We start from the raw sequence: 21,925 nt of genomic DNA on the forward strand, positions 1-21,925 counted from the left end.
TGGAACAACCATTATAATGGTGTTATAAAAGAAAATAACAGAATACTTGAAAAATAACTGCTGGTCTGTACAATTATTTCTAGAGGAATTGATAATAAATAAATAAATTTTGAAAAAAATATTTTATCAATAGAAACGCACAAGAAAAATAATGATTATAATTTACATGGACTGCCATAATAGCCAATAACATATTACAATGACCGTCGTATTTTTCTCACATTATTTTATATTTATGTGTATTTATATGAATAGTGATGTAATATAGATATTGATATCCATACCTATTTAGGCCTTGGGCGAAACAAGCTGCAAGCGTCTAGTATCATGTAAAGCCACCATCAGTCCCCAAACTGCTTACAAAGCCTTGCACAAGTGGTGCCACTTGTATGGAGTGATATCATGATGGAAGGTCCTCATCATCTAGCAAATTGAGTCTGCCCTTTCCAAGAAGGCAAAGTCTCAAAGTTTTCACATCTTTGCAGCCCTACTACAACTTAATTAAGTCATGACGCATTCAGGCAAGGCTCTGTAGCAATTATTTAAGACAATGCCGCGCTGCTTTGTGTGGGCCATCCCTCCCTCCATCCTCGCTTTTTTTTTTCCCAGTTATCAACCTGTTTTCTTTACGTCACTGCGATTACGTTAGAATGTTTCATGTTTGATGAAGTAGAACATAAATCTATTGGAAGTGCAGAATTTTTTTCTTCTTTTTTTCCCTCCAATTTTTTGGGCGCTGAATCCGAACCCTAAAGCAACAAAGATGCTTGCATGCTTGCGCATTCTATCATGCATCTCTTTTTTTTTTTTCTATCTGAGCCTGTCTTGAAGGATGGATCTAGCTGACATGAGTCTCTCAAAACATCAAATGGTTCGCACAGAATGTAATCCAATAAAGAACAGAGAAACCACTCGAGCATTCTTACTGCTCTATCAACGTACTCGCATACGTCAAACATAAAAAGCACAGAAATTGAGAAAGATACAAAGTGAACCAGTCAAGAAGTGTGAGCTGCCGGGTTGGTGCCCTGCGGGGCGACATGTCCTCTTGGAGGATGATTCTGCGACGGTTGTTGAGTGGATCCTGTAGACTTCTGGATGGGTCGGCGGCTACCACCCGCTAGTGAGAGATATTCGGTCCATAGTTGCTGACGGACTGGTGCTTCAGACAAGACGTGTTCAGATAGGCCAACGGGACGACAGACTGAGTTGCTTCTTTTGTTGCTAACCACACGGGGATCACCTTTGGGAAGGAGACTCGGAGCTGCCTACTGCTCTCCGTGATGTTCTGTTTTCTGATTTTATTGGTTGTATCCATACACGTTATGTATGGTACGTTTTCAGCTTAAAAAAAAAAAGTGTGAGCTGGCCAGCTTAGCTTCCATTTCCTTCTCCCTGTCCTGCCGGGGAGCTGCTACCGTTCCTCCGAGCACTGCTGAACTGGTTTGCCACACTTTTACCCATGAACTTTCCTGCTTTGCTCAGACCACTGCTCACAGCACCAAGTCCAGTTCCCACCAGCCCTGCACCAGCTCCAATGCCTGAACCTACTAAGCCAACACCAGCTCCAATGCCCGAACCTACCAACCCCACACCAGTCCCAATCCCCGTACCCACCAGCCCGACCCCTGACCCAACCAAGGATGCTGCCCCACCAAGCGCATCCATCGTGCTCCCAATCATTCCTGCCTCCTTCATTTTCCTCCTCTCCTCCAAAGTCCTCTTCTCTTGTTCCACGGCCTGTAGTTGTTCATCCTTTGTGAATGGATGATACATTACCTGCAAGACTCACAATAACTCTACATCAGAAAATATTCAAAGAGACACAAAAACAGGCAGATAGAACTGCTAAACTGAACAGAATGCTAGTGGGCTTGTACATGGCGGCATCAAATTCCATTTAATTCATTGAACACACTTGAACAATGGAAATAGAATTTGTCAGAGTAAAATAACATAGAATTTAGCAAAAGAGTGAAGAGAGAGGCAAACAAAGACACTGAATCGAACGAATACTGATGCATGCTAAAATAGAAAACTGTTCCATAGTAAGGCTCTGCCTCTCCCTCTCTCTCTCTCTCTCTGTGTGTGTGTGTGTGTGTCTATGGTTGATTGTATTCTTATTCTTTACCTTGGCAACTATTCGTTTGACATGGACCTTTTAATTGGAGAAAAGAAACTGTGTGGTTTACTGAACCATTTCCATGTGGCAATCCACATTGATGTCTATTGAAATAATCATTCTATATAAACCTGTTCAAATTTCTACCCAGGCTCTTGTTTTTGTTGCTATTACTAAATTACAATGACAAATTCTGTGGCCAAGATAGAAAGTGCCACATCGATGCTCAAGGAAAAATGGTAACATGATGAAGGCACGCCAAAACCTGTAGAGAAATAGCATCAGAATGACTAGAAGCAGTCGTACCACATGTTGGCTTGAGTGTCAGTAGCATAAAATATACTGCATCTCCAAGCAATGATGTTTCCTAGCATAATATTTTAATCAACTATGCTGGGTCTTTTTTGCAAAAATTCTGACTTGGTAAGCTCCACAGTATATTGTAATATTTGAACTTGAAATTCAATAGCTTGTTCAACTTTGTGATGTACGGGTGCACCTTCAAGCATACAAACAAAAAAAAAAGCAGTGGCTTCACTCTCCAACATGGCATGACGTTGCATCATACTTCAAATCAGCAATTGTTACATTAATTCTCCCAATCACTGAGACATCAATCCCTTTTTAGCTAAACCAGACAAAATGACAAATAACTTTCTTATATTTTCTGTACAAAGGCCTCAAATACAAGGATGATTCAGACATCGTCAGGCTTGACCTACAAATATCACCCACTAGAGGATACTTTTATGTGCCAAATAATTTAAGATGCCATATACCTCATGCCCTGAGAGTGCCATTGTTGTACCTAGAAGTTTCCAAGAGTAAAATTCCATTATTTCAGTGAAAGAAGATGCATAATTAGGAAGCATTAGGATCGGCTTGCGTGAAGGCACTTTTGTGAGGAAATAATGCTGCAGGGGTTTACTCTTACATTACTCTAGACATAGTCCCTATCAAGCCTCACTATCTAACATTGGTGCATCGAGGTGCATCCTGCTGGTACCATACTGTTCGAATGAGAAAACAGTATCCAAGACATAATCCAGCACATCCTGACTTCCTGATTAATGCTGGCTGGGATAGAACAGGACAGTTACATTTCAAAACTTGGGATAACATGGAACCTTGGGAAACCATTTTTTAAATTTTTTTCCTATTCATTCCATTTTTTCTAATTCATTCTTGTGCTAATGTTTATTCCAATCCATCCCGGTCCACCTCGTCCAGGCATAATACCAACCCGGATACCAGTGTTTGGAACTTTGGACTTTGATCCTTGCATGACTACTTATGATGCCATTCTGTCAGACTCATAAACCTCAGTATACCAACATTTTTGTTAAAGAATAAAAAAATAATAGGCACAATTGTTGGTAAGCACATAAATATGTAAACATTGTGATTTCTCAAAATTGGTGGTTTCAACCAAAAAAAGCTGAATTGAGCCGAACTGGCTGGTTCAGACCGAACCGAGCCGACCGGGTCTCTGACCGGGTCGGTTCGGCAGTAGAAAATGGTTTAGGCCCCTAGGAGGCCGGAATCGGTCGGAACTGGCCAGAATCGGACGGAACTGGATGGTTCCATCCGGTTCGACTTGGTTTGAACCGGTACCGACCCGTACCGGATGCCGACCGATACAGGTTTCGGTACTGGTTCGGCGAACCTTTGTTTCAACTAAAAAAATGCAAAGAGACAAAAAATATATAGGGCAATTAGAAATCACTGACCATTATTGTAAGAGTTCCTCTGTCCTTCTTGTCCTTAATCTTTAGTGTATCTAGTGAGGGTAGCAGCCTCATATCAAATTCCTTATTAGTCTCAGGTTCCAAGTCAATCAAAGCTAACTTGGCTACACCCAATCTCTTATCTTGTGCAAGGTTGTCTTCATCAAAAACCTGTAATAGGAGAGGTTAGCTTTGAGCTGATTTTAGATTCAAAAATGAAAGAAGAGTAACTTAATTCATTGCATTGAGAAGTTATGGTATAAAAGATGTAAAAAGTTTTAAATAAATAAGTACAACCAGTTTGAGCTGGAAACTAAGATATCATAGGATAAGTAACAAGGCTGATGCCATTTGCCTGTTGTCAGCTCGATGGATCCATTCTACCATGCATCCTATGCAGGGCCTTTGTGCAGCTATTTTGTAGTTTGCACAGGAAAATCAAACGTTTTTTGATGACCATATAATAAAATGATGGTTCAAATTTTTGGCTGCATGATCAAATGATGATGCTTTTGTAGTTGATTTTGTTCTTACAAATCCATGAAAAGGTCCCTCACATCCCATTAGCAACTTCAATGTTTCTAATATGCTACTAAATATGAGCTTCTGAGAGGATCGACAATTTGTAATAGCACATTACTATGTTTATAATATGATAGCATGGTTACATGCCCCCTATGGATTTTATCCTAAATTTTTTGAGCTTACTTGTTCCATACATGCATAAACTTATGTGTAATACTAGTTTATTTGACAAGTTAATAAAATGCACATGTTAAACAATGATAAACACACACATATATATAGGATAATATTTAATGTTAAATTTATACATGTTAATTTAAAAACTGTATTCATTTGTTTAAACTTTAAAACCTGTGCATACACAATTATGAAATATCTAAAATTCATTTGACCAAGGTTTTAAAAACTGTAGAACGGAATGGTACAAGCTGTACCATACCATTCCGGCAGAAAACTGGCACTGGCGATGGCATATAGTGTGCTCATACCCAGTACCATACTGGTTTTTCAGAAATCTGGTAAGCCCTGCAATACTAGTTTTTAAAACATTGATCTGAAGATTCTGAACAATGAACAAACTAATGAATAAATTTTTATGTTTGCTAGTGTATGGCTACTAGCAGCATGATATGCATAAGTCAGTCATCTAATCAACCACCACCTATGTTTACCAAGCTTCCACCTAACCCTATTGCCATACCCTCCCTGCAACTTCATTGTTGACCTCACTACGACATTACTAGATAAGTCTCATGAAAACTCTTCCATTAAGGATATGGTTTTGGTCTTTGAACCCACCTCCCTTCCACACTAAAATTCAATAAGTGCAAATAGCCACCTTTTCCCACAACAATAATTGGAAAGCTATAAAGCTGGAACTTCCCTCCCTCTTCCAATCCAACTCTACTACCCTTCTTTGGGCATCTACATACACAATTTGCTTGATAGCAGACCAGCTCCCATGGATCCCCATGTCGCACCACCATGCCTGTGAGTTGCCTGTTAAGGCAAGCCAATCCCCCACCTAGTTATCTTCATTCGGATGTTACCAAAACAGCCTTTTGTGTTGCTTCCATCAAATCCTCCTTCAGCTGCTCTCCAAATTGCTCTTCACAAAGGGTTAAGCACTAGAAATCCAGTTGACTGTTTTGTTTCTTATCATGTCTTATCCTCTTCCTTTAACCTCTATATTGCTTCCATATCTTCTCTTTCAGTACCCTCAAAGGTTACATATACATTGAATGTTATGGATATAGAGATGGATTTTCGTTACCCCCCTTCTAGGTAGACTTATTCACCGGATATCCCCCCGAGGGGGACGAGGCCACAGGCCGAAGGGGGGTAACGGACTATAAACTTTAGGGATAAGGAAGGAAGTTTCTCCGACACAACTCCGATCGGAGAAACTTCGGAACAAACTAATCCCCCCGAGGGGGACGAGGCCACAGGCCGAAGGGGGGTAACGACCAATTCCCAGGTGACAGGTCCATTTATGGACCGGATATCCCCCCGAGGGGGACGAGGCCAGAGGCCGAAGGGGGGTATAATACCATAACATTGAATCTATAGATTGAGGATATTTTGAAAAAAAGGGGTACTTCCACAAAAAAAACCCTCAATATTCTAATAAAAAAGAAGCTTTAAGATAGGTTAAATCTCGTTTGCGGTAGATTCTTCGTTGGAGTGATGAAATCGCGTTATAGCGCAATTTCGTCTAACAAGTTATTACCTTCTGGTGGTAATGTGGTTGGTTGCAGGCTATATTTTGGTCTGATGGTCTAGTTGATGGTAAAAGGCTCACCTAGTGGTAAAAGGATTGCCCAGGTTGAACTAGAATACCATAGAACTTCTGAAATCTGTTTTGGGTCCTATCATATATTTGTTTGTAGCTCTTGACCATTATACTACCTATGAAGAATACATTTTCATTCGTATCCTCAAAAGGAGACATTTTTGGAGTTACCACCAATATAACTGGCTAGTCATATATGTCTTTTAAATAAGACTCTTTATGGACTTAAACAACTTCCTTGGACTTGGTTTGAGAGATCGAATGATTCTCCATTTCAATTGGATTTCAAAAAAGTGTCTATGATCATTCAATATTTGATCCTCACATTGCTAAGTCTATATCACAGTTTTCATTGTGTGTGCTGAAAATATTGTTTTTACATAATATTCTAAGCCAATCATCAATGCAAAGAATTTTTTATCTAGTGTTTTTGATATAAGAGGATCTAGGTAAACCAAAGTATTTCTTGGGCATCGAGGTTGCTTCTTATCAAAAAGACCAAAGAACTTTTTATTTCTCAAAGTATGTCATCAACTCCAAGGTGTATTAAATGAAATTTCTCTACAAGATTGGTTGCAAAATTATAGCCTTTTATATTTCTTATATTCATAAGAAGCTAGCTGCTTCCAATAATATACAATACCAAGATATGCGAACAACTATGAACAACTATATTTATCTGCATTTATCTAAATTAATAACTTAGTAAGGGTTTTGTAAAGAAATCCAAGCTTCAAACTTAGAAAGTTTGCAAAGTCAAATGACAACTGAATAACTCAAAGTTGAACAGGTAGCAGACCTATTAAACAATATATAATCTAAAATTTTGAAAAAATTATATTTTACTTTTAAAAGTGTTGTCATAATACACTAGTTGATGTAGGACAGTCTAGGGGTTTAGCATGATATGAAGGTGACGGCTGATTTGAATTGTTTGCTGGTTTATCCTTTTTTTTTTTTCTTTTTGAAAAAAGAGATTATCCTGAACTTAAACTATGATTGTTGTAAGCTTGTAGCACTTGACAAGAAACGGCAAAATAACATGAACTAATGGAAACCATTAATAGAAACAAAATAGCAAATGATATTTAATGGTCTCGAGCCACCATGAAACTAGGCCTTACCAAGGGCTGCAAGCCCAAAACTTGTTTTAGGTATTGCACAATACGATAAAAGGAAAACAGAAATTTCATTAATATTCTACATAAAATCTGATTATATAAGCAATATCCTTTATACAACTCAAAACACAATCTTAGTGATTTATACTGCCCAACGGTCCCAACCTATACCTATCATACTTGAAAGTTACAATAAAGTTTAAACAGAAATGCCTGAACAACTTTCAATCCCCTTAGGTTAAAATGCCCCTGTATTTCTGACAGTTGCATAGATATTTCAAAATTACATGACCACAACAAAATGTAACACCCCTTGCCATTTGGGCAAAGGGGAAGGGGTTCGATTTCGGTTGGAATCAGCCTCTGAGATTGGGGTGCGTATAGGGTAGAGAGGTGGAAATTAGCCCCTCCGAATCTTCTAAATAAGCTTATATGTATAAATCCCATGTATAAACAAATTTTGCCGGAAGCGATCCTATACCTAGGGGTGCAAATATGTCGAGTCGGGTCTGGTCATGAGTGACCCCGACTCAACTCGGTTCCTTGTTCGAGTCCTAATTTTGGACCCAAACCCAACCCAATAGAAGATTGGGTCAGGTCGAGTCCACCACTACAATTTTTGACCAAATGGGTCATTCAAGTTGGATTGGGTCCATGTATAACCCGGATCTAACCCAAAAAATTCGGATCCGATTCGGATCTGGGTTGGGTCCAGTTCGGGTCAACCCATCCATTGTTTCAAAATTTGTTTGCACCCCCACGGGCCCAAATAATTTTATAGATTCGGATCGGGTCGTAGGATTGAAAATCCAAAATTACTTAAACTTCAAATGGGTCAGGTCGGGTCGGGTCTGAATTCAGTAAACCCATACCCGACCTAGAAAATGAAACAAGTCTAATTTTAGGACCCAACGCAGCACCACGGGTCCTCCAAAACGGGTCGGGTCGGGTCGGGTCATGGGTCAACCCGACCCATTTGCAGCCTTTCCTATACCTATACTTGCAGAGGGGCAAATCATGTTTACTTCCATAAGTTTTTCTAAGAAAAATTTCAGAAGATTAAGTTAGGTGCCACAAAAAAGAAACTTTATGCACAATATTATTTTAATTTTTGGTGCCTTCATATAAAGCTATTTTGGAGAACAGAGAGACACGTAACATTGCTTTTGAAAATCTCAATAACCAGTTACACCCTATACAAGAATTTTCTATTGACCGTAAAATGTAAAGTTAAACAAGATCTTGAACCTTATATAAAACTATTTGAGACATCATATACCAAGTCTGGAACCAAGTTCTTATCTTGACTGAACAGAAGATACCAATCAGCAATCTCCTACCAAAATTTCTAACTAACATTTGTCATCTCGGTACTGGACCCATACCTGTACCATCTTATTGTAATATCAGTATATGGTATGGTACAAGATGGTGAGGCATATTGTGTGTTGGTGACTGGTACGACAAACCTTGTTTCTAACAATTGCAATCAAGTTCTATTTAGAAGGCTCTAATAGATACATCTTCTACAAATTTATTTGAAAACAGTGAAAATGAAATGACCCTTCTTGCAAAAAATAAAATAAAAATTACAAAATAAATGAACTAAAGCAAAAAAAAAAGGGTTATTAAGAAATGAATTAATGCTAGAAGTGGACTGTACCTCAAGAATAACAGATTGTGTTTCCTTATCCTCGGCAATCAGCTCAAATGTTTCGTTCCATACAGGGTTAAGATTGTTGTTGATTACTTTTGTTTTAACCTTGAACATGGGGCGTACAGACAGAACCACATAAGGATCAGATTTACCAATTATTTCCATATTTTTCAAACCATTTGCTTTCACGACAGTCAATGTAAGCTTTCCCTGTGGTTTAAGCTCCAGTTCGCTGCAAAAAACATTCATAATATTATATCATCATCCACATTGTGAGCTTCATAGCAGCAAAGTCTCTCAAAGGAGATTCCTCAAAATGAAAAGTCTTACTATGATAACTGTCACTAATATTAACAAAAATTAGATGTAACTGGTTTGTCAAAGCTGAAATACAAATGCACACATTCAACTGTGCTATGCATGCAGGTACATAAATATATATATTCACATGCACATATACATTACATAATTTACATATAATTCAATAGCACACAATAGCAATATAAGAGCACAATATCCGAAGACCATATGGTAGACCTATCTCTAATTTGGATAACATTGAACCAATGTTATAAATCTAAATAATAAAGGAAATGTATTGCAACGTCTACCCACTCCCCTACCTGCTCATTAACCTGGTCCTATGTGGCAATTGAGGATTGGTGCGACAAATATGGGGCCGGTGGGTGTCAAGCAGGGCCCACATGCACCTCTCCCAATTCACACACCACATCCTGAGTGGGTAGAGGAGTGGGAAGATGAAGCTTTTTCCTAAAGGAAATGGCATTAGCAATAACATGGCTAGAAGATGGACAAGTGAACTATGAATTTGTAAAGGAAATCATAAATTACCTAAAAAGATGGATAATTTATCCTTCCTGTGCAAAGCCTTAAGAGATGGCCAAAATTTTGTGGTAATTTGTGTACTAGATGGTTCTACATGTTTCTTGACTTAGCACTTGAAATGGCACCCCAGGTTCAGCTTGACGATACTTTTGACAACATAATTCAGACGAGCTTGGTGCATTTTATGTCTACATGACAGTGTTGAGTAAATAAAATTGAAGAATAGAATGACTCTGATATAAATTTACAAAAGGCAAGTCAAAATTGTAAAGACGTAAAATTAGTTTGTCTAAAGTACAAAGGAGAGAAACTCTGAAGAGGAATGCATGAAAAATATAGAACATAATGAGAAACAAGGCAGAAATACCCAAACAGATCAGTTCAATATCCTTCTATTTTATGAAACAGAGGATGTGGTTATAAGGTACAGTATTTACAATAATACATATTATGGGGTCAATGTCAGAAGACTCAGAACAGAAGAATGAGGTTAGTGCTGCTTGAGAAGAGAAAGGCAGAATGTGAAATTTATAAGAAAGGATTTGAATATTTTAAAAGGGGAAGCTGGATTTAGGATACTTGCTCCACTAACTTTAACCCAATCTCGAGTATATCATTTAAACACATGAATCGATATGTATATTCATAACAAAGTAACATGCATGAAAGTAGAAAGAAAGAAAAAGGAGAAAAGATTACCTAGTGTCGACATCTACTCCACCAAGTGGAACTACAATTCTATGAGGCCACTGGAGCATGTCCGTAACAATTGAATTCATAGTATCCTATATTATGGAGAATGGTAAAGAGAGCTTTAGATTAGTTATTGTCTAACAAGTAAATTTACATTCAGATCATTGATCAGAAGTAAATGTTCGAACTTACATCAATCATGTCCGAAAGCCCAGGAATAGCGGTTAAGCTTCCACCAACAGCCTTCAGTATATAATCTATTCTAGGCTTTGGCTGAAACAGACAAGCAGGTTCATGATGATATCAGTAGTTCAAGGTTACATGAAATAGATGTAATCAAAACTTTCTGGCATTTAACATATAAAATCTTGAAGCATATAGTTGTAGTAGAATAAACATAGATTTGATTTCTTCATAGGTTCATGCAGATTCTTTTGAAACACTTTTTGGATAATGTAACACCAATGATACATAGATAGATATGCAACCCTTATTAAATGGTTGATTTATTCAAATTTCACAAAGATTTGAAAAATGTAATTCATATAAATACAAAACAATTCTCTATTTTACTATCATAGATAGATATGCAACCCTTATTAAATGGTTGATTTATTCAAATTTTTACAAAGATTTGAAAAATGTAATTCATATAGATACAAAACAGTTCTCTATTTTACCATCATCTTTCCCAACTCAGCCATCATTTGGAATTTCATTCAAAGGAATTGCATTACTCATTACATTATGATATTTTGGCCTACCATATGAAGAGAGAGAGAGAGAGAGAAGGTTATAATGATACAAGAAGCAGCTGATGGGACTACTGCAACCACACATAGCCAGAGATTTACCGTTTATTGCACTAGTAAGCAGCTTCAGCATTTTCCTTTATACTTTTCTTGAAGAATAATCATTTTCCTTCTTGTATGCCTATATAATACTATTATTTGTAGGACTGTTTGAACTTTTGTTTTTGATTGAAAGGGATTATTATTGTTTGAACTTTGAAGTTTGAACCTTCTTTTCATTCCAAATCTGTATTCCCTACCTAAAATAATGTCTCATCCTCTCTAAGTCATGATCCTTCCAAAACTGCTTCTCAAAAGCCTTGTTATTTCACAATGTTCTATATCCTTCTACTAGTTGTTGCAAATTGAAGCCTGACATACATGTGCAACAGAAGACAAAATGAGGTGTAAAGGGTGTGCCTTTATGCCTCTCTCCAGGTAATTGCATCAAGAACCTGAAGGATTTATCCAAGTGTTTTTCCTTGAGATGTGAGGTTGAGCACTAAAAAAGTAGCCCTTAGATTTATGTAGGAAACTATCTAGAATTAGTGGCACATACCACATAGTAAAGGCAAGTTTCAAATATTCTTTTATCTGAAAAATGTGCTCTAAAAGCTTTTACATGTTTTCCTTCATTAAAAAATACCAACGAAATATTAATAGCATTCTTGGCCCATCCAAATACTATATAACTAATGCATATACTAAAAAGATTCTTCTAGACGGAAGGTTTCTAGTTGGAGAGAAACAAGCATGAAAGGTTTTACTCTTGTAACTTTTCATGATAATGAAGCAGTTAGGGCTGTGAACAACTCAAGTGACTGATCTGCATCTGACCTAGATTGGCATTGTAACTAGAATTCTGCTGCTATAGCCTGCCCATCAATAGTTTCATGGAAGATCCAGTTTTAAACATAAATACACTGGGTTGGATCAGATCAGGTTCTGTACAAATTTGATCAGATGGGTTCCATGTTGGGAATGCTTTCACATTTACTCCAGTTTTGAAGTTTAGTGTAATTATCTAATACTTCAATTTTATACAGGCACATTGTCTTCTAATAATTAGCAGAAACTCAAAACTAACAATAAAAAAAATGTTATACTAGAAATTAATGCAGCAGGCCAGCAGCTATTTCAAAAGAAATAGATGTCATTGCATTAAACCATTATAACGACCAACAATACCAATTGCAGCCACTTAGGTAAAGCTTTATGAATGTTCTTCTCCATTCAGTCAAATCAGGATCATTTCATAGCTTGAGATTCTTCTTGCAACCAGTCGACTTGACATCAACAGTACTTCCATTTTATTAATGCTTGGGATCAGAACTGGCAATATTTGAGTGTTCCTATGTTTGTTTTAATTTTTTAATGAAAACTTGGATATAAAATGGACAATTATTTCAAATCAACTTCACAAGTAGCCAACGGATTGAGTCCATCATCTTGCTGCAACAAACTTATCGTAGTGTTGTTGCCAACATGCTTTGAATGCCAGACTATAAATCCTGGTGGAATATAGCAGAGGAAGTATCAAGATTTAGAATAAGCCTTGGAAAATAGCAAATTTCCCAGTAAAGAAAGAAGATTAAGTGTAACATAAGGCTCATTTGTCATACTAGCAAAATTCATCCTAGCTGGTATAAACATGCTACAATTGATTTCATGAAAATTCAAGACATTTTCTAGATATTTTGTTCAGGAAGCAAACAAAATCAACAAAAGATCAAAATAGTGGCTAAATATTAAGTCAACCAAGCATCATCTGCTGTTACAATTAGCAGAATCTTTCAGCGTGGCATGCCATGTGGCTTTATATAAGGTTGCCAAGATCAAATCTAACAATATAACAACTAAAAGATCTTCCAATTTCTCCACCACAAGGAGGACAGGTTTGTATTATAACCATAACCAACAAGAATTATCTCATTCATTTTAAAATGGGAATCTATATCCTCTTTTCTTTTTTGTTCCAACCAAATTCTAAATCCATGGTATTTATCAAAAACCCCCACGGCCCCAACTATATTTTCGTGAAAGTGATTCCGATTCCCGCCATGAAGTGCAGAGCCATAACAAATGATTCAGCATCAAGTAATTGCCAATTTTTCTAATACTTATTTCATGTTACAACTGATATATGGAATTGCAGGGAAGGAAACAATAATGAAGCTCTCCCATGTCTAAGTTTCAAAAGGTTGCAGAAAAAGAAAACTAGGCATACCACAGCAAGGAGAGCAACAACAACAGCAGAAATGCAGGGGATCTCTTCAGAAAGTTGGAAAATAACACGTACAACAGTGAAAACCTGAAGATCTTTCAACTGCAACCAGAGCAAGATAATGATAAGTAAAATCTCATGCTTACCAAAATATTATATAAATTAAAAGATATGCATTTCTTCCATGGATGCATATCTAATTTGAATAATAAAAAACAAGCAGCAGCACTTCGACAAACCATGGCCATGGTGCCCTTCCACAAATGAATTTTTAACTTAAAATAAACATGCAAACCTGAATGGGCAGTGAAGCAACAAGTGCTTCAACTGCAAGAATTATGTTTGGATCTCCACCCCATCGAAAGTCAATATCCATTGTAATCTGACCTTTCTTAAGGCTCTGAACTCGGATGCCTTCATAAAGAAAATACATGTATCATAAAATGTATATGTAATAAACATAGTCTAACAACATGTTAAAAGAATTGATCACGTTTGACTTGATCTTTATCCCATTCTATTATGAAAAGGAAATAACACAGAAAAAAGTGCACCATTAAAGTTTTGAGAATTTCAAGAACCCAAGGACAGCCAAAGAGCCAACATATAGTGATTCTCTGCTAGATGGAAATTTGGCAGAGTAAGAAGATAAGGTAAGATGAGAAGAAAGGGTAGATCTCAAAAATATTATAACAAGAGCAGGAGAGAGTAACCAAGGCGCAGCTTATATTTCTGAAGTCTATTGGAAGCTCAAGAGTGATATTCTGCATTATATGCGTATCATCCTGTTTTGATGACTTGAAAATTTTAGTTCAAAGGTAATATCATAAACATACAAGTTCTACAAACATCCCAGAAACAAACTCTCTCCAACTATAAGAGGTTATCCTTAATCAAATAAGAAAAACTGCAAATGAATAAAAAGTATCTATATGTCCATCAAATTAATTTACTAAGAAAAGGTGTAAGAAAAATGTTTGGAAATTCTACCTTTCCAAGTAAAATTTGTGGAGAACACCAGATTTTTTCTATGAAGTAATAAACCATATAACATATACAAATCTAAAATGACAACCAAAAGAGGTGACAATTACTGACTATTCGCAAATTCATTATTTTCTTCATCCATAATTTCTTCTGTTAAGCAACAAGTCATACATGTACACTTCTGCATGTTAATCAAAACAATCTTATTTTGATAATACAAGTCAAATAAAGTTTGATGTCAAACATAAAAAAAAAGAGATCAAATTGATCATAAGATTTGTGACATAAGACATATGATTATAATAACAATATGCATATCCATACCCCTTTGTAAGCGAAGCAGGTAAAGCACCCTGCCTTCTCTCAAACTTATCAATAATATGTTTCCAGGGACATGTTAGACAGTCTTCAGCAAACAAACCTCATGACAGAAACCTTGAAACTTTTGTAATATTATATATATATATATATATATATATATATAAAACATTTGGGTTATATACAAACCTTCAATTTTGGGTGCAACATTTCCCAAAGAAAGTTTTGTAAACTTAAGTGAGGATATTCCTGGGGGGCGATAATCTTCCAGTAGTGGCTCTACAGAATCCTTGATGACCATTGTTGCTGCCTAAGATCAAAAAACAAAACAAAACAAAAAAAAAATCAGCCTGGAGACAGAATTGACAGCATTAAAACAAAGGATTTATTGGTCTACAATTACGAGAAAGTGCATGCAAATATTTAACATAAGAAGAGAAAATTAGGCAATTTCAATAGGCAGCTCCATATATGTCCTTACGCGCAAGGAGATAACAAAATATATAAAATTCTGAGATTTTATAAAATCAAAAATTGCACTTGTTAAAGGTTTAAATACCGGTGGGACGGCGAGGCATACCACTCTATCATGTGTGTCTGGACGGGCAACATCTCATGTCGGGATAAGTCAAGTCGGGATGGACTAGGATGGGACGGGACATTCCAAACACGAGGTACTCATTCCATGGAAAAACTGGGATGGTCCCGTCCCACGCTATTTAATAATAAAATTCAATGCAGCTATATGAATACAAGCATGGAATGCAATATTTAGTTCCTGAGTGACTTGGAACCAAAGTACAACCATCTCGGTACTGGACCCCATACCGATGCTACTTTATCACTATGTTGGTATGATATGGTACAGGGCTGGTTTGGCGTACCGAGAGTCGGTATCAAGATCCGCCGTACCGGTGGCCGGTTGGCGCACCGGTGGCCGACCGGACCGGTATGGTACCGATACCGTACCGGCCGGTACGCGGTGGTTTCAAAAACCACAGCACCGCGGTGGTTTCAAAAACCACAGCGCGAGGCGCTGTGGTTCTAAAAAAAAAAAATCGTACCGGTGCGAACCGGTTTAGTGGTTCCGGTACCGGTCTAGGACCGGACCGATACGTATCGGCCGGTACGGGCCGGTACGGCATTCCATGGTCGGTATACCTCCCATATGATGGATCTATAGCGGACTGGTATGGTACGGTATGCCCCATACCATCCGGTTCAGTACGGTATGGCGCACCGTGCTTCGAACTCTCTAGGAGTTTCATTATACAAAAGACGAAAGTGTAAATTAGTTGATCGCATATCTAAGATGGGCCTTTGTATAAGCCAATAGAGTGTGCATGCTGCATGCCTGATTGTTTTTTTCAAACTAACTTATATTTACCAAGCACCTGTGCAATGTCCAATACTAGGAATGAGTCATAAGAGCATAATACAGATACCCAAAGAATGTGGAAGCATCCTGAAATGATACGGTAGACCGAAAATTTTAAAAGGATGACAGATACCATCTTTTGGACTTTAAAAAGCAATAATCGAATAAAATTGTGGTATCTCTAGTGATTGAGCACCTGAAGTTAGAAACTTAACCCAATTATAAGCTTACTGCTCTGGTTTTATCAACATGAGGCACTGTAAATACCCCGATAAGGTCAATTTGCAAGCCTGATAACTTGCCAAACAACTTTGACTGCATAGTATGGAACCAATTACATCTGATGTGGGCTTGTGGAGTGACGTATGGTAATAATTTCAGAGTTCAAAAATATTTTGCCTGAAGCTTAACTTCACAATATCAGCCAAAAGTAGGACTCACTTAAAAAAGGTCAGAGATTACATGATTAAGATAAGAAATAGTAGTACGAAGATATTTTGGAGGCATTGTCTACCAAAATATAGAAAAATTCAGAATAGTTCAGAAAATATTCATAAATTTATAAGTTATTTATGGAAGTTGAAATTTAAAAATATTAAATATATGTTATTTGTATGTTTACATCATTATGTTGAAACAAAATTCGGAAAAAATAAGCATAATGATTGGGAATAAATGGAGAAATGTTTAAAGAACTTTTCACTGGAGAGGGCTGGCAAAAGAGATGTTACATATCTAGGAAATTCTCAGTCTTCATTCAGGACAAGAGCAATTACATCCACATTAGAAAGTAACATGAGGAAAAGTAAAATGGCACTACTTGTATAAATAATTCATTTTTCAGAACTCCTAAAGTGACAATGTGTTAATTAGTTCTAACTCAAGGGGGAAAACCTGTCATACAGTCAGGGAAGGTTGAATTCTACAATCAAATTGTCATTTGATTGAGAAAACAAAAAATACATTGTCATCTTAGTCTTAGATTTCATTGTTTCAGTTTTGGATGTCTTTCAAAAATATAAGGACCCAATATAAATTATGGTGCTTCAATAAATTAAAACATAACAAACCCATGCCAGTCCCAAGCCCAAATAAAAATGCGGAGGGCTAATGTTGGGTTGACAGCCAATCATAAACATGTCAAATTATGAAATGATGTCTAGATACACCGAGTGGATATACATTTACATAAATGCATACATATGTTATTATGTTTATACATACATTCATACATACATACATTCATACATACATACATACATACATACATACATATATATATATATATATATATATGTATATTTCAAGGGAGAGAAATAAGAAGGATGAATGTCAATCAGATTAGGGAATCATAGAGATCCACTGTACTTCTCATGCGCGTCGCACATGCCAAACCATAGTTATTAAACCCGTACAGGGGACTGACTCAGCCAAGAGGACTTGTCACTAGGATACTGGTCCAATTGTCAAGTCAATCAATCATGCTAGGTTATAACTAAAAGTGTTAAAAATTTAAATATATTAAACAAATTAGATATAATATAAGAGAATATGCAAAACTACCGATAATTGTCAATTGCAATATAAATGGAAAAATCACAATTCATCTAACGTTTAAAAATTGTGATAAAAGATAACATATAATGAAGGAAAATGATAGAATTATTGATATTTTTATTTTTTAAATCGTAAATTTTCAAAATTCCAAAAAATAAAATGATGTATATATTTAGTTCTTTAATTTGATATCAAAGAAAAAAAGGAGTTCATTACTTTTTATTGTAAAGAATTGATTATTAAAATATAACTCCTTCTAAATAAGAGAGAAAATTTTTATAAGTTGATAAAGAATTCTAACTCAACTATTAAAATAACTATTATTTTTTATTGCACTTTTCTTAAAGCCAGACAAACCTAGTTCACTTGGTTATTACCCGCTAGGGAAATCGGTTTTTGAGAAAATCAGCTGGTTTGATGCAATTCATGGCGAGTCACTTGCATTCCCAGTCTTGTAATGAAATCAGACAGGATAAGGAGCCGGTTCACAGGTTTCCTGATCCAACCAGCTGGTCCAGTCTGGTTTTAATAACCATGTGCCAGACTCTAGTTTATATGTATATTTTTATGCCTATTGAAGTATGTATTTTAGTACATCTACCTATATATATACACGTATATATGCGCGCGCGCATGCATGTATATATCTATGTATTTATGTGCACATATGTACCCATACATACATACACACATATACTCCATTGTTAAATATTTTGCCTTCTGTTACTCTTTTCACTCTTCCAAGAGAGAGAGAGAGAGAATCAAAGAGAATACGGACATAGGATTTGATATAAAATCACTTAAATGCCATCATGCAAAACTAAGTGTTGCATAAAATAGTAGAAAAGTATGTGGAAGCAATATATTAACTGAAGAAGGGGTGTGCCTGTACAAATACAATCAGGAACTCGATGCCTTACAAGGAGGTTAATCAGGAGAACTAAGTGCAAGTTATATATGCAGTTTGGAGAGAATAAGCTCTCATAAAGCTTTTAAATAAAGGGCCTGCTAAATTAAGTGTAATTTGTCCTAATTAGAAAGAAAATTAGATTATAGAAATATTTAGGTAAATGAAAAGCATGCTATAAAGGTGAATTATCTTACATCTGCAATGAAAGGCCATAGTTTACTCAATTGCTTGTTTAGCCATTTCACCTGCACAGACCCAAAAAAGTAAAACATACACAATGACGTTATAGATATAAAACAAAGTGCATGAACAAATCACTGAAAGTTAATTTGCAAGATTGATAAGAAAATGGATTTACAAACATCTTATTCTAGTTAAATGCACGGGTTGGAGTATTTAGTTTGCGCTGTATTGTTTCAGATGTGTATGCTTACTATCTGGTGAGCTGGGACTTCAGTTGTTCCAAGAGAGAGGCATTGGTAGCAAATGGAGATCCTGGATGATCTCCTAGCTGCGTGCTGCAAGAACTGCAATTCTTGTAGATGGAATTCTTGGTAGTTGGATCAACTTCAAAAGATGGCTGACATGAGGTGGTCTCCTCTCACCTTATCTCTTTGTTGATTCTAAGTAAGTTATTCTCCAAAGCCCTGGACGACACACTAAGGGTGTTGGAAACCTTGGTGACTATAAAGGAACTCTCAATCTATACAATGCAGAAGATACTATTATTTTTCTTGTTATCCTGATGTTGATAGCATTCAAACTCTTAAAATTATCCTTCTGGGCTTTGAGCTGACAGTGGGCTGAAAACAAACCTTTTCAAAAGTCAACTAGTTCACTTAGGAGGAAAACCAGGATGTAGCCAAGAGATTTGTTGATATTTTGGGATGTCAAGCATCCTCTCTCCCCATCTCATATCTTGGTTTGCCTCTGCACCACAATATCCTCCTTAAGCAAGATTGGATCCCTCTTATCGACAAATTTGGAAGAAGGCTTGCCAACTAGAAGGGTAAATTTGCATCTGTTAGGGGACGACTAATTTTAGTAAATGTTCACTCTTCTCTCCCTACAAATTATCTATCCATCTTCCATTCACCAGCTTGGGTAAGAAGAAGAGTTGACGAAATAAGAAGCTTTTTGTGGCCTCTACTTGGTCAACTGGAAAAAGGTTTGTAGACCTAACAAGGAGGGAGGTCTTGGAATTGTTGATCTCCATGATTTTAATGTTACTCTGCTTTGTAAATGGTGTTGGAATTTTCACCTGGATGATCTCCTTGGAAGAGGCTTGTTCAGTGAGACATTACAAAACCAGAAGGCCCTGTCATACTTCCAAGTCCTAGTCTCCCCCATCTGGACAGGTATTCTTAAATCTGAAAGCTTCCTCTTTGCCAGCATTTTCAAGAAAATTGGGAACGGGTCTATAACTTTCTTTTGGAAGGATACTTGGATTGGTTCTCATCCCTTGATTCAGACCTTTCCAAGGCTCTTCAGGATCGTGGATCACCAATCAGTTTTGTGAGGTGCTATGCTACTAATATGCATGGTCTTGCAACTTGGAGGATAAGGTTCAGATACAGCATAACAAGGGACGAGACCCTTGGATTTGTTGAAGAAAATAGGTTGTTGCAAGGTTTCTCTCTAATTTCAAATGCTCGGGACACCATCAAGTGGAGATGGAACTTGGATGGGCTCTTCTCTGCCAACTCAGCCTACATATTTCTGCACTCAGGAGGCACTCTCTTGGCCTCTTCTAATGGGAGGTTTTCTAGAGATGACAAACATTCAGGCCTTGAGACCATTAAGAAGATTAAGTCATCCCTCAAAGGGTTCTTTTCCTTGGTAAATAAAATGCATCTCTCTGCTGTGTTGCAAGAATGAGAAAAATGGGAGTGCTTGTACATTTGGTTGAATTTTTTGTTCCTTTTCTTTTCACTTGTAACTTCTCTTTTAAATTTTTAATAAAGTTTTTTGACGCTTCTATGGAGAATCATTACCTCCTCAAAAAGGGGAAAACTTTCTGTGCATGAGATTGCCAATTTGTTTGATATTTACTTTATTTCAAATTTTGTTTTTAAAGAATACTTTTCTGAGAGAAGACAGGCATAAAATATATGGAGGTTGCGGTGTGATCCGAGATACATCATTTGATGTGCCTTTATTTTTCACATTTCGCAAAGAAAATAAAGCAATAAGTAACCATTTATCTGTGAAAATGAGGATAACACAGGACCTGACCACATCTATAGATGTATAATCACAATTTAATAGCCATTCAAGCTACACACAAATACTGAACTTAAACTCTTTTCACATATGATGTACCATCAGAAATAAGCATTTTTCCCAATTTAGCAAATTTACAAATAATTTGTGATTTACAGTGAAAATTTCATGAGTTGCTTTTTGAATATTGCCTAAATTCTTCTCCTTCAAGTTCCATCTACATGTTGGTTTTATTTATATCTTCCTCCCCTTCTAAATATTGATCTCAGAAATTTCAGTTCATACAAATCTTGGGCAATTACATTTTCTCATTCATGAGGAATTAAGCCCTAAAATTAATATTTGGCCCGTACACTTCTAGGAACCAAATACACACCCGGACAATATGGATGACCCAAAAGATGCACTCAACATGCGTATGAGATATTAATGCATAACAGTTCTGCAAAATGGTGATCAAGTTGCACTAACCTGTTCAAATGCAGGAAAAGATATCCATTCAGGGTAATTGTCACCACAGAGCTTCTTCAAATCATCTCTGTTGAGTGATCCTAGAAGTTTTATATCGACAGCCTATAAAAGATGGAGGCATAAGCAGGAGTATCTACAATCTTGGTCAGCTGAATTCAGCAAGCTAATTATATATTAAGGAGCACAACAATATCTTGAAATATAGAGTATAAGACACTATAACATGATGCATCCATATAACTTGATTGAGAGAACCAACATGATTATCAACATATCTGTTACGGGGGAACTTAGCCGCCACGCCCCACGTGACCGGCACGCGCACCCAGGAAGACTACGGCAGTCCCTTGATCCAGTAATCCGACCCCGAGTCGGATATCTTCGGCTCCGCAGCCTGACCCCGAGTCGGCTGCCCCTTGATCCAGCTGTCCGACCCCAAGTCGGATATCTTCGGCTTCGCAGCCCGACTCCGAGTCGGCTGCCCCTTGATCCAGCAGTCCGACCCCGAGTCGGATGTCTTCGGCTTCGCAGCCCGACCCCGAGTCGGCTGCCCCTTGATCCAGCAGTCCGACCCCGAGTCGGT

General features: G+C 37.0%; 1 protein-coding gene across 1 annotated transcript in view; it reads right to left on the reverse strand.

The window, feature by feature from the left end:
• Nucleotides 1-912: 912 nt before the first annotated feature.
• LOC103702905 (calcium-dependent lipid-binding protein-like) overlaps nt 913-21,925 on the reverse strand; it is a 43,572-nt gene continuing 22,559 nt past the window's right edge. The window contains exons 2-11 of the mRNA XM_088723593.2: nt 21,343-21,444; nt 18,843-18,893; nt 14,993-15,113; nt 13,794-13,912; nt 13,502-13,600; nt 10,676-10,756; nt 10,490-10,575; nt 8,951-9,176; nt 3,853-4,020; nt 913-1,779 (exon numbers count right to left, since the gene is read on the reverse strand). Coding sequence (XP_088579719.1) covers nt 1,375-1,779; nt 3,853-4,020; nt 8,951-9,176; nt 10,490-10,575; nt 10,676-10,756; nt 13,502-13,600; nt 13,794-13,912; nt 14,993-15,113; nt 18,843-18,893; nt 21,343-21,444 — 1,458 coding nt within the window. The 3' untranslated portion in view covers nt 913-1,374. The remainder of the gene's footprint in view (nt 1,780-3,852; nt 4,021-8,950; nt 9,177-10,489; nt 10,576-10,675; nt 10,757-13,501; nt 13,601-13,793; nt 13,913-14,992; nt 15,114-18,842; nt 18,894-21,342; nt 21,445-21,925) is intronic.

Source organism: Phoenix dactylifera, chromosome 6 (genome assembly GCF_051530095.1).
Source record: "Phoenix dactylifera cultivar Ajwa chromosome 6, Ajwa_hap1_PhDact_Kaust_v1.1, whole genome shotgun sequence".
Lineage (NCBI taxonomy): Eukaryota > Viridiplantae > Streptophyta > Magnoliopsida > Arecales > Arecaceae > Phoenix > Phoenix dactylifera.